Raw genomic sequence first — 15,598 nt, forward strand, 5'->3', positions numbered from 1 at the left:
CTGTAGGAGAAAATCTGCTACAGTGGTGTGTTTTGAATTAACACCTTAGTTGTAGCAGGCACATTCACACCCTAGATCCAGTTGGAGATTTGTCAAATGCAGGAGTATGTATCCGGGGTGGGAATGGGGAGTCCCTCCAACTTCTAAAATTGGTAGAGCATTGATTCCTCAGGGAGGAAAGTATGAGATTAAAAGATTTTTTTTTTTATTAAAAACAAAGCTAAATAGGTTCAAAGCTATATATTAATTAGTAGAAAACATGAAAATAAGAAAAACAATTGATAAGAAATCCATTACAAAAATAAGGTCTAAAAGAAAAAGGGAGAATCCCTTCCCTCAGCAGTTTTTGGAATACTTACAGGTTCTATGATTGCAGGCTCACCCTTCTCTCCTTTCATGCTGGTTTCCTGTAATAACAACGGGCAGAATGAATCTCAACAGTGTAGAAAGGCACTGACTTCAATTATTTTTTATACGTAGAAGAAAAGTCACCTCTCCCATTTACATCTTGTTACATTTCCTACAGTTTACCACTAAGGTCTTCAATTCCAAACATTTCGCTTACACATCTACTGTAAACTAGGGATCTTATTCAACAAATTTGTGAATCAAAGGTAATTTCCTGATATTTGGTTCTGCTGCAGGATAATTTAAGTAGAACATCACAACTTAGTTATAACGGGATAGCTGCAAAGAAACCTTAGTTGTCATTGTGAGAGACTCCTCACACACTGGATTGAACTCACTGTAATATGTACAAAGTTTTTATTATTCATGGCTCCCGCTATCCTGAAAACCAGGTTCTAAATTTGGTTATTTATGTATTGATGTGGCAACAATTGGCAACAAAACTTTGGTGTTTGTTTTTTTATAACAACTTATATTTAGACTGTTACATAGCCAGGTGCTGTCCGGTAAAGGCTAAGGCAGTGTTTGAAACCTGTTATCCAGCCAACAAAGAGATAAAATCTGCATTTGTGTGTGAGCATCCAGACAAAGAGAAAATGTCACAATTGACTAAACGTTTGTATAAAATAAGTACTTATTAATAATAACACATAGTGAGATTGTATTCAATTAAAGTGAAGTTGCTGTAGTTCAGGCTTGTGGTCGGTCAAAAATCTTTACCTCAAGTGCTTACAAACAGATGTTTTTAGCAATAGTTCTTAGAATTAAACACAGTGAAGACAGGTGGTTTTATCTTCTTTATAAGTAGTACAACTCTACAGGATTTTTATAAGTATGTTTGAAGCACCATTAAGATATATATTCTAAAAACATTCTCATATGGCATTGACAAAATGAACTACTACAACTAGTTGTGGCCCACCCCTGTCATATTAGTCCTGTGCAGGTATGTTATATGCCATTACGGGTGCGCCCTCGTCCAGGGCTTTGAATGAGCATTGATTCTCCAGGTGTGATACACAGCACTAATGAAAAATGGACACTGAAATTAGTTCCTATCAGGCTGCTGTTCGTCTCAGTTATTTTTTGGCATCAAAACCACTGATCGATTTTTGAACAATGAATGTAGGAAATGCTAAGATAATCCACATCAGTGATTTACTTCCCATTTATATTGTAAATAACTGTTTTACTTCATTTTGCATCCTCTGAGAGTGTTCGCAATTTCCCATATGTTGGGTTTCTATTTGTTTCATCCACCCAACTAGTTCAGAAAGTGCATACCTTAAATAGAGTTGCCTCCAGGTGTTTAAATTATAACGGGCTACAATTGAGAGATCAAAATTATTGTTGTAACTCACTTATCTGAAACAGCTAACACCCATTGACAAAGCCAATAGTTCTGGATGGTTTTAGGTGCATGTCAGTTGTATTATATGTCTGGATGCAGTAACAAAGCTCAGAGGAACCAAAATATAGGTTGGCAGACACTCTATGGGACTCACAGAAATGTAGTTTGTTTGTTTAAGCCATGCAGTTAACAGACCCCCTCACTTTGTTTTATTCATATCAAAGTCCATATTTAAATACATTTGTTCATGCATATGAATAAAACTCATTGCTCCTCGTTATGTACACTTCTCTACCCCACCAGTTCAGTCATGGTCATTGGGCAGTAAGTTGTTCTCAGGTGCCCTGGAATGAACTGAAGGTGATGTGATCCCTGCTGACACACGGTATAGCATTTAGCAATGGTCCATGCATGTGCTTAAGGAACATTACCCTTCTGTCGCCACATGGATTTTAGAAGCATAGTAGTTTAGCAACTGAGTTGTCATTCTTGCCCATTCATCACAGATATTGGTACCATGTACACATCATTTATTTCTACACAACTGGGTTTCTGATTCTCTCCCATAGGGTAATGGTTCGTCTCTTTCTTCAGATGAGGTCAATCCAAAGTTTCCAAATCCCATCTATGACAGCACAATGTGAACGTCCGTGCATGACATACCCATCTATACAGGCCTTAGTTGCAGCTAAACATACGTGAAATAGGATAAAGAGCTTAGAAAACTCCCATAGGTTTATTCTCACTCACACTGCAACAAAGGTTTCTCTGATTCCCAGTCTTTCAGCCATCCTTGATGCTAAGAACACTTTCTCATGGGTTGGATAGTGCACAGCCTGTGGGTCTAATCCAGGGCCCTTCCGGGACCTGGGAAAGAACTGCATAGTGACCTGACCCAAGGGCAAGGGAATTGATCCTGTAGTGGTGACCAGACATGTCTGACCACTTACTGCTCTTCTTCTGTTGTTCATGGTGCTCTATTCTAATGGAACATGGGTTTTGTGGCCTTCAGAGTGGTGGGAATCTGGCTTTCATAGTAGAATACCCACAAGGAGCTCACTATGGCCTAATTCACACATGCGCTACTTCAGGACAGCCCTATAAGTCTCTCCCAATCCTGAGGGTCGCTTCTAGTACAACACCCCTGGAGTAGATAAACATCAATCTCCCTGGAACCTTCCTCCTCTGTAGGCACTCCAATAAATAACTGTCTCTTCCCCGCAGAACATTGCATCCCTGTCTAACTTCGGGCATTCACACCCCCCACCTTATGCACAGTACCAGCTAAGTCCTGCCCATGTAGTTCATCAAGCACCCTCCTGTTGCTAGGAAACTGTCAGGTTATCCTTCCTGTACAAGATAATGTTTAGAACTGCCTCCAAAAATTGCCCTCAATAATGTTGTCACTTCCCTAACCTGGTCACAGCATCATCAGGCCATGACGTTGTAGAGTGGTGTGCCAACATGTAATTGTATATGAATTAGTTATTGTTGCACTTAACTTGAGAGGAGTATGCAGGGAACCTACAGTGGATGCCTGTGTATAGGGATGCGAAAATTCCGTACTGGAGAGTTTTTTACTGTACATTATCTTCATAAGATCACATATTCTGTGATCTACAGAACATTTTTGCAACTTCCTGTGGTGACTTTGGAAACACAACTGCACACTTACCGGTGCTTCCTGGGTTTCCACCTGTCCTCGTTCAACAGGGCCAAACCTGTCCTTATCTTCAGACCTTCTACCATAGTAGTCCCCTTCCTCATTGTCATCATACTCCTGTATCTCATACTCATCTTCATCTCCTTTCTGGCCTCCATCTTCTTCCTCGCCAGTTACGTACTCTTCAATAATCTCCTGTGTCATGAACAGAAGAATTAAACAAGACAATGGTTTAGTGGTGTCTTTCAGAAATCATGTTTACTCGAAAAAAGTGACCATAATTGTTTTGAGACATTTTCTCATTAAACACATTCACGATGATCGGTAAATTCGGACTGTAGTTTTAAATAGTTTCAAATAGGCTTTTATATTTGGTTGTTGTTTTTATGTCACATCACGTTATTGGCCTTGAAAAGCAACTGATAATTACTGAAATGTTAGTGGCTACAAACATTACTAAAAAAAACATCTAAATATTGATATGAGTAAGACAAAATAATTCTGAGACTTTTCACCTTGGGTATTTGGAAGGGGGCTACTATTTAGTAGATTAAAACATACAAATGTGTGAGATTGGTTCTCAATCCCACCAAGATTGGGACTTTAACTTTGACACAGAACGAATAAATCACCATCACTGGTTTGAAACTATTCAATGGACAATTTGTAGGTCATTCGATTGCCTCACATTGTAGGCTCTTGGGTCACAAGTAAACGTAGCTTTGATGTATGCTGTAGTTGCTTACATCTGTAGTGATGACTACCGATTGTATCTGAGCCTGTGCAGTGGGCTAAAACGTGTGTTAATCGTGCTGAAGTCGTATCCAAAGTCCTTACTTGTGCTGGCTATTTGGAGGCCACCGCTTACCTAATGGCGGCCAAGTTGACAACACTCTACTGGGCAAACGTGAATAGCGCTATTTCCCTATTACCAGGTTGGCTTTGGGTGCAAAACAAAGTGGATGGCGACACCATTCAAAGACGTTTTTTAGCCTATGTCCTAAAATCACAGGGCATGTTCTGTAGCAAACATTTGTGCGGTAATTGTCTTCTTTATAGAATAATACTGAAAAAATAGCTAAAGGAATAGGACACAGAGCTCAGTTTCAGCTCTGATAGGACGTTGCTCGGGAATTAGTTTTTTTTAAATCTCATTTGAAAATTCTATATTTATTATTAAATCCCCAAATGTGTACCGTGGAACCTTTAGCTATCAGAGAGCAGGAGGGCTGTATGAGCTTTTTATTGCACTTGGTGCCAGCCCAGGAGTTGTCATCAGAGCTCACTAAAGAACCACTTAGTGAGCTTTGTAGGCTGTGCTCCACTAATGCTCATATTTTCATTCTTGGTCCTAGTTTAATTGATATACGAAGGCGAGTATTGAATGCTCATAACTTCCGCTCTATGCCGGATGTCCTTGAGCTGTTTGATAAAGGTGACAATCACAAAATATGAGCTCTGGCAGCAAAATTTATGGACTGTGTTCCCAGGTCTCTGGCAGCAGCTATGTAATTCAGGATGACAGTTGGTATAAATCACTGTACGTACTGTTAACCATCCCAGCATATATGACCATCACAATTTTCAATTATTTTTATGAGGGCTGGAATCATTAATTAATTATATGAATGACCTTGAGGGTATATGTGTTATATTTACTCAAATAAGTTGCAATCTAATAGCAATAAGGCACTGCACTTAAAAACGAGAAGTTAAAATCCCCAGACTCAGTTTGAAAGTCAAAATGTCAAACTAGAAAGGTGAAGTCACCCAAAGGATACAACAGAATAGGAGGTGAAACTCTTAAGTGATAAAATTGATTGTAAATGGTTAATGGGGTATTGCATTTGAAACAAGAGATGGCATGGTTAAGGGATGAAAAGGAGTGCACGACCAGTGGCAATTACACAAAAGAATGTGAGTACATTTGAGAAAAGTATGATGTCTAGAGAATATATAATTTATGGCAGTAATTCACCATCAGGATGTGCAGGGCAAACAAACTCTCACCAGTCAATCGCCACTGATCTCCGATCTCAATGGCTGACCTTGGATTAGTCGTTCAGCCTAATTACAACACTTAAGTAAGTACTAAGGGAAAGATATATGAAAAGTGACACTGCACTTAGTGCACCGCCACCTTTCTTGCTCCGCTTAGGGCCCCCCTAATGCCACCATGTGTGCACTGTATTTAAAATACAGCTCACCATGGTGGTAGTTAGGGGACTAGCATCAAACGTTTTGATGCTAGTCCGGCGCTTTGCAGGATTAGCATCAAAAATGTTGACGCTAATCCTGCAAAGCTCCCAGAGGCCCATTGTAAGCAATGGAAGCCTCCTTTTAACACCTGCTCTGAGCATGTGTTAAAAGTGCTGAAAAAAATGGGGCCTTGTGCTATTTCTTTGGCCCCCCCTAACGGAGGAACATCCCCTTTGCATACATTATGCCTGGTGCAGGTATAATGTAGCGCAAAGGGTTACAAAGTAGCACAACGCATGCATTGTGCCACTTTGTAAATATGGGGCAGCGTTTTTGGCCTCGTTGGGGCAGATTTGCTTAAATAAAAATGATGCAAATGTGGCACAAGGAGGCACTAGGGGTGCTTAAATATGCCCCTAACTATATGAGGACAGTAGGTGGGCACATGCAGGGTAGCACAAGGGCTGCAGGTGCAGGTAAAAACACTCAAATCATCACTTCCCCAACTTGATAGTCTACCAAATGTAGCCAGTGAGCTGAGGAGAAAGGAGCTTGGGCTAGAGAGTGGGCCTCTGGTATCCTTTCCTTATGTCTCTCTGTCCCATGTCATCCCTGCAGCTTTCGTATGGGGTTTTAAGGAACCTATGGGGCTTTATGGAGGGAGTGATGCTGAAACAGAGCATTTGTAACCCTGGCAGGTGATGCTGTTCTTTGGACTTTTGGAACTTCAAAGTGACATATAATGTGCACCAAGGATGTGCAGCTGAGCCTGGATATCACCAGGTCCCTTCAATTCATGGTCAGCCACAGGAAACTGCACTCTGCCTGGTTGGGTGAACCTGGGCATCTGATGCTGTGCCTGGCATGTGATAGTGTACTTCGCCATCTGAGAATGTGAAAAGGTTATAAGGTACTTGGGCTCTGAGGCTCAGCCTGGAGACAAATGAGTCATTGACTAAAATGGAGAAGCTGCTTTTTGGGGCAAACTGAGTATTTTCAGAATATGTCAAACTGATATCTGTGGAAACAGTAAACTCCCAGGTAATGACTAGCTGCTGTTTGGCATCACTAGATATCACCAAAGTGAAAATATACAATTTGAGTGCAAATCAAGTCTACTGTCAAAAAGTGTTGAGCTAATGTATGACGAAAATTAGCATATTTACCTAATATTACATAAAGGCGGTAATATTAGTACATTTTTTATAAACATGACAATAGGCTTTTTAGGAGCTATATTTGTGAATTCCAAAAGTATTCCAATCTGGGCTATGGATGGGATATTAATTGCCGATGTTAAACTAGCTTTTACTTTTTGGCTGGACTGGCGCAGCCCGTCCTTTAGGGCAGAGGATCCACGCCCCCCCACCTTTTGCCCCTCATGAAGAGTGTCTGTCAGGCTGAACAAAGGTCAGCCTGACAGACACTCTTCATTTTCAGCTCAGACAGCCAGGAGTGAGACATATGCGATTTGTGCAGACTCCTGGCTGCCTGAGCTGAACTTTGCTGGGCTGAGGAGGTCACAGCTCCTGTGGGTGTGACCTCTTCGGCTCAGCAAAGGTGCCTCGAGGCCCTCCCCTGGGTGACGAGGAAAGTGTCTCCCATTGACACTCGCCCTGGGCGCTTCAGGTTTAAGCCCTGAAGCGCCCAGGGCGAGTGTCAATCAGTGACACTTCGTCACAGAGTGGGGTGGGGTCAGCAGTCTCACTGACCCCATCCCACTCTGTGACGAGGCTGGGACTGCTGCCTTCCCTCATTGGCTGACCTAAGGTCAGCCAATGAGGGAAAGCAGCAGACCCAACCCTCCTGGACCTCGAGGCTGAGGGTAAGTGTGTGTGTGTGATGTTTTAAAATGAATGTTTGGTGCATGAGTGCATGTTTGAATGTTATGAGTGTTAATAGAGGTGCGTGCATGTGTGAAAGAATGAGTGTGTGTGTGATGTTTTAAAATGAATGTTTGGTGCGTGCATGCATGTTTGAATGGCATAAGTTTTGTTAGTGGATGTGCGTGCGTGTGTGTGTGTGAAAGAATGAGTGTGTGTGAACTTTTAAAATGAATGTTTGGTGCGTGCATGCATGTTTGAATGTTATGAGTGTTGTTAATGGATATGCGTGTGTGCGTGCGTGAAAGAATGAGTGAGTGTGTGTGTGTGTGTGTGTGCTTCCCGCCCGCCCCCTCCCTCCTAAAGCTGCCAGCCAACCACTGTTATTGGATGGTATCTATGGTGGTGCCACTTCAAGTTTTCTCCGATTTCTCTGAAAAACAGAATTCAGCAAAATGCACAGCTTTCCAACTACAACCAGCCCCACTCCCCAAAAACAGTTTGTAACACGATATTCCACAGTTTACCTCATACTCTGGGTTGAGTGTCGGCAGTATCGTGGAAACAATGACTTCTTCAGTTGGAATTGCAAAATAATCATCATCCGTGAAAGGCTCTTCCTCTTCCTCGGGTCTCTGAGTGCGCTTTGTCTCCTTGTAGAGTGAGAGAAGGGGGTGCAAAAATGAGATATCAGACCATGGAGGCTTTACTTGTCACAGGAGAAATTCAAATGTTGTGCCAGACTGCTGAAGCTGGGAAAAGTGTGAAGAGAATTTCCAATGAGAACCCCTTTCACATCTCGCCTACCCGAGACTGAAACTATACTACTTCAGTATGTTCAGTAATGAGTGATATGCTTCCAGCGGGGCAGCAGAGGTGCCAAGGGGATGGGGGTATTTTCTTTGCAATCAAGGAAGATGCCCCCATCTCCTAGTTTGATTGTAAGAAACAACAACATTTGTAGTGTAGATGTCCCCACAAACTCCTGGACATTGGGTGTTACTGTAGTCTTTGTAGCAATGCCTATGCCAGCCTCATTAAAAGCTTGAGTGACCATTTCCTCTAAATTTTATTGAGTTGCGGTTGTGCTAGGTCTCAAAATGGGTCCTGAGAACCAATCGTTGACTAGGAAGGGATGTGAGAAAAAAGAGGTGGAAATTGTTCAGACTTAGTGGACACATCGCCTGCTACCCAGAATAATAATATTATCTGTGCTCAGTACAGACAGCTAGGAGATCACTGGTGCTGATAGAGGGATTTACAAGGCCCAGAGACAGTGAAGGACACATGTACACATTAATGCATATAATGGTAATAAAACTATACTTGGGCCGTCAGTATACATCTTGGAAGGCCCACACAAAATGAGACAGGATGTAGCCCAGGCAAGGGCCTTTAGCCATATTGTGCTGGGCCAAATATCAAAGGACATTAGGAATGACCCTGAGAGTTGATGACCTTACAAAGCAAGATGCCTAGAGTATGGTTTTATGTTAGAAAATTGTTAGCAAAAATATCCTCTCACAGAAACATTGTGACAGAAATGCAAAACAACAAAGAAATTGTTGCATTGGTTGCAGATTTTCTATTACTGACTTCAGTGCTGTGATATTTTGTAAACGATATTTCGGACACAATATTTCTGTAATACAATATTTTCGATATGATATAGTACCAAAACTAGAATATTACTTTATAGTTGGGCTCTTATTCCTGCGTCAGCAGTCTGAGTCTGTCAAGTGATGAGCATCTTTTTTGCTTGAACACCAAAACTCTATATCGCTAATTACATGTGAAAGGCTAAATTCAGATCCCTGTGCTAATGTGTTTGCACAGTGGAATTACGGAGATGTGTGATAATTACCACACCCTTGCAGTTTTTTTTTCTCTTATAAATTCTAGCAGGTTAAAACAGCTGAAATTTACCTGGAGGTAATGATGTTTACCACATGTGGTAAATAGCTCCTGTTCCAAATGTTTAACTTATGAATGAGGCAAAACCTTCAGAGGTGGTTTTTACACAGCAAACTCCACGTTTTGCATTTTTTACTGGCCTTTTCCCCTGATAAATTTCATCAGGTTTGACCCATTTATTTTGTCAGAGGAAAACTGAGAGGATGTGATGATTATCACACAACTCAAACATGTTTGCGATAGGGATCGGAATTTAGCTCTAACGTGGAATCAGGCCTTATGTAGAAATCCAAGCACTAGTTGTCCTGAAGTCAGTACTTAAAAAAGGCAGCAACCAGATCATTGCAAATGCAGATTTAACAAGACCCCTTACAAACAAAGGAATTTGGGCCAGATGTAGCAAAGGTTTTTATCCAATTCTGTGTCTATGGGAAAAAGTGTTTGTACATATGGCCCTTTGATCCATAAAACAACAACATGGCCACTGTTCACTGGATGAGTGAGCAAATACAAATTCTGCTCTGAAATTGGTAGGTTTTTGCACTTTTGGACTTAGGGCTACATGTATGAAGCATTTTTGAGCTCCCAAACAGCCAAATTCACAGAATCTGACTGTTTGCAACCACAAAAACACACCTTGGTATGTACAAATCCAAAACTGAGATTCAGTAACTTGTTACAGAATCGCAATTTAGGTTTTGAGATTTGGTATTTGGAAGGGCCTTGTTGGGGATGCCCCTTCCTAATACCAAATCAGAAAGGTATGTAAAATCTTTTGTGACTTAAATATGGCTAACATTTTTTGCAATTTACTGCAAATGGAACGTTTATGGTAACCCATTTGCAAATGGGATGGGGTGTCCAAGAGACACATTCTAGTTTGAGAATGGTTTGGACCACTGCCTACTCTTAAAAAATGAAACTTCAATGTTTTCTTTTTTTCTTTTTAAACACATCACATTTTCTTTTATGGAAAATGGGATGCATTTAAAAAAAAAAAACGTTTTTTTATTTAAAAGCAATCACAGACATGGTCGTCTACTTACCCCAGCATCCCACCATCTCTGTGATGGCTGCAATTCCTAGTGGGCCACAAATTGCGACCTACTTCATTAATATTCATGAGTTATGTCTATCTCAGAAGAGTTTCGTACATTAGAAATAGAGTTTCCATGTAGCGAATTGCAGAAAATCTCAATTAGGAAATCACTATTCCTACTCTTTTTACACGTAGCTCATAATGCTTTGGCAATACATTACATTCACCTAATACACCGTTTTACCAGTGAGGCGAAGGAGATGCAACACTATTGCTTATAAACAAGTAGTTGTATACAGCACAAACTGGGCCCAAAGGCTTTGGAGGGCTTTACATGAGCACCAAATTACGTTACGCTAGATCAGATTAATTTTAGTTTGTTAGATACAGGAAGGTTAAGTGATGTGTCCAGAATCAAAAGATGTTGAGCTGACACCTGGACACAAACTTGGCTCCCCAGCTCCAAAGTCAGAAGCTCTGGCCACTCGGTCACATTTCCTGCCATGTATGTGTGTATGTATTCGCACATGAATAGAATAAACTTGGAGGTCTGATATGCGCTGGTGTTTCAAGACATCTACCACCTTCCTATAGCCTGCAAATATCAAGAGTAACCTCTGTTCTGTCTCCATCTTATATATCAAAGTATTTGTCTGTTTTCTCTTCTCTGGGTATGGGACTCTGGATATAACATTATTACTTGGGAGTCAGAAAGAGGGTCCTTGTGCATTACAATTTACCAAAACATTTGACTCCTTCAGGCTGAGTAGTAGAGGACAATTTCTTTATCACCTGTCTATCAGAATACCCCCTAGGTTTCAAGTGGGAAGTGTAATCTGCCTACTGGTTGGGGGAATGTTAATGGCTGCCAAGTGGAGGAGCTTTTGTGGCCAGGCCTAGGGGTATTTCTGATTGGCATTTGGAGGGGAAAATTCTTCCTTGATTTTCAGTGGAATACTCCTGGTTGATAAATGGGTGACCATTCTTGGAAGACACTTGACAGATGTATTTTGGTGTAAGTTTGAGAAATATTCATACTTGAATATTGAGGTCATATTCCTGACTTTCACAGTCAGTTGGAGAAATGTTCCCGAGGAGTCAGAATTCTAACAATCTACAAATTGAAACATTTTAAAGATAGTAATTTAAGGTCTGTTATAACTAATCATAAGAGGGCATTTTTGGATCATTATGCTATACTTCTTATTTCTTATAGGAGAAGTCATGATATAAAATTGGGAAAAGACATGCTTCCAAGCGGGGAACCCCTGCTCAATGGGCAATGGTTTTCTATCCTCTAGCAGGTAGAGTATATAGCTCACAAACTGAGCCATTCATGACTACAGTGCCTGATAATTGATTAAAATTGTGAGGCCCAATTTTGGGGGAATTTATTGGTAATTGGTGACCTTCATAGTTTATTGTGGGAAACATGCTTTCCCATATTTGACACACTTGTAGCTACAAATGCGTACATAGACAGGAGGTAATGTAGTGAAATTTAATCGCAAGAATGGTTTAAAATTTTACATAGTTCTATACAAAAATGATGCTGAGTTCACCTGTCAAACACAATATACAAGTTTTTCACAAAACCTGTAATTAGGATGCTTTTGTTGGGCCACTGGAATTATGTGATTCTGCGGCCTGGTGATTTTCGGATACTTAGAATTTGCTGCATTGTCTCGTAATCCATCATCGGATTAAAAAAAAAAAAAAAATGTTTCTAGCTCAAACAGATCAAACATTACAAAATATATGTCGCCTCGGATTTCTGCGCACCGGAAGGCTTTTTGTAAAGTTTGACTGCCCATCTTTCAGTTGCTAAATGTTCTTTTTGTGTGTTAAATCGGTACTAATTAAGGTGAAACCTTTCCTCAGACACATTTGCCATGTGTAAAAATAATGACGTAATACTGTCATACATTGTGCCGTATTTTGCAGCATATTTTGCCTTTTCCTGCTCCATAATTAGTCACCCTTGTCACATAATGTAGTCCTCCTCTGCCGCATAACTCCAATGGCCCTGCTTTTGTCTTTTTCGGTTTACTTCTGAGATCGGTATTGCGGCTAAATTCCTCAAACGATGTGCTGGAAGCTGAGAAACATCCATAACTCAACAGAACGCTATCAACCAGTGACAGCAATTCTTTAAAAGAAACAGGTTTTCAGCAAGTTGTCCACAAAGCATTCACAACTAATTACTGAGCTATTAGAGGGTGCTTAGCAGAAATACAATCTAAACTCTTGGCGCCCAATGGTGACATTCTCGCTTCTCCAAGAGACCACTGAAGTTCAAGATAAGTATACAAAGTCTAGCCTACCCTTTTCCACAGACCACCCACAGATACCTTGTGTGTGCCTCAACTTGCACCACCTTCCAGTGGGTGAAACAGATCCTAACACTAAGGTAGCTATGAAAACGAGACATTGTAGGCTTTTTCCTTGCACGCATCAAGTTAGGAGTTGTGCTGACATCTACAATAAAGCAGAAACTAAGGTGAAGCGTTAAATGTTTAGCAGCATTTTTCAGATAGGATTAGCCAGGGCCATGCATGTTTATGATGATGACGATGATGATGATAATGGCAGCGAGCAACTCGCAGAAGCTCTACCTTCACCCAGGTCGCTGTGGTGGTGGGCATCACTGTGCTAGGCATCAGTGTGCTAGGCATTACTGTGGTAGGTATCACTGTGCTGGACATCATTGTGGTTGGCATCACTGTTGGGTCCTCAGGTAGTGCCTTTTTCTTCTTCTTCTTGCCCTTTCTGTCTTTCCTGTTGGAAGATTTTTTACCCTTTTTGCGTGGGCGTGTGTCCAGCCCAGCCTGCAACCCGGGGGAAAAGAACAGAGACAGAAACACAAGAGAGAAAAATAGGATAAAGGGATACACCAAAGATAATTCCACGTGAGTATATGAAGCAACATTAAAGTCATAGATTGGAATATTCAGTGCATTGTAGTAGCCCATATACCTAGGAGAAAGTAACATGAAAAGATGCTAGAGATAGGAAACAAGAAACTCACCACCAAGGTTTAAAAAGGCAGAAACCATTGGATAAAGTATGCAGAGAGGGAGAGAACATGTTCTAATGCTAGTCACAGCTAGGCACCTTGTAGCTCCTGAGTAAAATCCAAGCAGCAATGCCCACCATGTCAGGAGTCTCCTGAAAGTGTTCAGACTGAGCCTGTGATCTAAACATTGTGATTCAGCAATTACAGCGTGAACTAAGTAATCACATGGACTGATTCTCAGATCACTCCGTGAATCAGCCTATTAAATTGTCCTCTGTGGTGCCCGAATGGCTGCAACCCCGAACACTGGCAGCACATATTAGGACTCGCCTTGAAATCCTCTGGTGAGCCATGCCTGCATAGAACTGCTTTTTTACCACCTGCTGCACTCTACTAATAAAAATGCCCTTAAAGGCATTCAGTCTGTGCTGTGAGGTACATAAATGCGTATTTTTGTTATTTTCACTATTAACTATGTTATCATTGCATTATTATTAGCATTATTTTTCCAACCAACAGAGATAAACTAATTGACTTCTAATGAAGAGTCTGAGTAAAAATGAAAGAGTAAAACGTGACAATACTAAAAAGAAATGATTCTAGAAAGAAGTGGTGATAAGGACTACCAATAACAAACAGAGCCACTTTGACTAATTAAGATATTTGCAGACAATGGTAAACTTCTTCAAGGGATATTTGCAAAAGCATGGCGGATTCACATTGTTGTAAAGGGATTAGTCAAAATGATAGATTGAATGGCGCATGTCAATTGCCTCATAAAATAATCTGCCGTATGAGATTACAGTCTGAGTTTATTTATGCCAAATTGTTTTATATGAATGTTAAATGTATGTAGGTTGAATGGATGTTTGAATGAATGGAACAATAGTTGTAATTAACCACTACACTGAGAACACTGTTCCACCAAGTGGCAATCTCACTAGTAGTAGTAGAAACTGACATCTACTGGTAAAAAAAATGATAAAACACACCATTGTATATTTCTGCCAGCGTTTCCCTTACATTGCCAGAGGAAATATTTACAAACAATTGTATAAAATAAAAAATACTGCTAGAAAATGATGTTGGAATCTGAGGGCCATGACCGGGAAATTAAAAGCGCTCCAACGTCCTCACCTTAGACTATTGTGGCCCTGTAATCTATTTTGTATTTACCTTTGTTTGCAATGTTTTCTCCTGCAGTAACCTGACTGGGGAGAGTTTACAGCTGGCCACTGTGCTCACTAGCTGTGATTGGCAGTATTTTACCACCGGCCGCAAATGCTAAATAGCTCACTTTTCTGTAACAAATGTATTATCCTTAAACATATGGTGTGACTAGCTAACTCAATTTAAATTATGTTAGCAACTTAGATAAAGACAAAAGGCCCAGCTTTCCACTTTCATCTTTCAGGTGTTAGTAGCAAATGCATGCGAGAGAGGCATTCAGTCCGCTAGGAGGCCAGCATCATCGAGGCGATCCTTGGGGCCACGTCCCTTGATGAACTGAGAGTGATGGCCCCATCAATTAGGGTTCCCAGAATGCTATTTATATCATAGCCCTCCCTCTTACTTTTGTCCCCAGATCCTTTCCCATCCTTCCTTGTGTATCCTCATAGAACCTCACAGTGGCATAGCAAAACTGGAGTCACCCCCCCTGCAAAGAACATGGAGGCCCCCACTCCACCTCTGGACTCACTTAAGCCAGGTGCTGTGCGGAGGGCACCCCTTGGAGCTCTGCCCCACCCCACTCGCACCGCGGGGGTGAGGGGGCCTTTGTTACACCATTGCTCACAAATGTTTTGCCCGTTTGTCAATTCTCAAGACATTTTATGATGATCTTTGTGTGTACTAGTTCTTATTTATTCACACCAGGGATGGCTCCTCCATAAGTGTGGATGAGCTTTGTCCCCCCACCAGCAGTGGCAGCTGCAAACCTTTTTCCCAAAAATGATAATAAACTGTGTTTAATATTGTTTTGGGGGAAAAAGGGTGGGTGACAAGCAGTGAGAGGGAGTGCTCAGCACTGCCCCTCACTGCGCATGTATGTTTGGCCGGCTGTCTCGGGCCCACCAAACACACATGCCCTGATCGGTCTCTCCAGCCCAACAACACAGTTGTTAGGCTGTAGAGAAGCTGCATACTCTCCCAGTCTGCCTGGGAGCACCCTAGCTTCGATCCTGTG

General features: G+C 41.2%; 1 protein-coding gene across 2 annotated transcripts in view; it reads right to left on the reverse strand.

Annotated features, from left to right (window-relative positions):
• COL5A3 (collagen type V alpha 3 chain) overlaps window positions 1-15,598 on the reverse strand; it is a 546,803-nt gene that overhangs the window by 278,288 nt on the left and 252,917 nt on the right. Inside the window, exons 6-9 of one of the 2 annotated variants that reach the window (XM_069231785.1) lie at window positions 13,013-13,225; window positions 7,972-8,097; window positions 3,435-3,617; window positions 360-407 (exon numbers count right to left, since the gene is read on the reverse strand). In XM_069231785.1, the coding sequence (XP_069087886.1) occupies window positions 360-407; window positions 3,435-3,617; window positions 7,972-8,097; window positions 13,013-13,225 (570 nt within the window). The remainder of the gene's footprint in view (window positions 1-359; window positions 408-3,434; window positions 3,618-7,971; window positions 8,098-13,012; window positions 13,226-15,598) is intronic. The other variant, XM_069231786.1, reaches the window with a different exon arrangement.

Source organism: Pleurodeles waltl, chromosome 4_2 (assembly GCF_031143425.1).
Source record: "Pleurodeles waltl isolate 20211129_DDA chromosome 4_2, aPleWal1.hap1.20221129, whole genome shotgun sequence".
NCBI lineage: Eukaryota > Metazoa > Chordata > Amphibia > Caudata > Salamandridae > Pleurodeles > Pleurodeles waltl.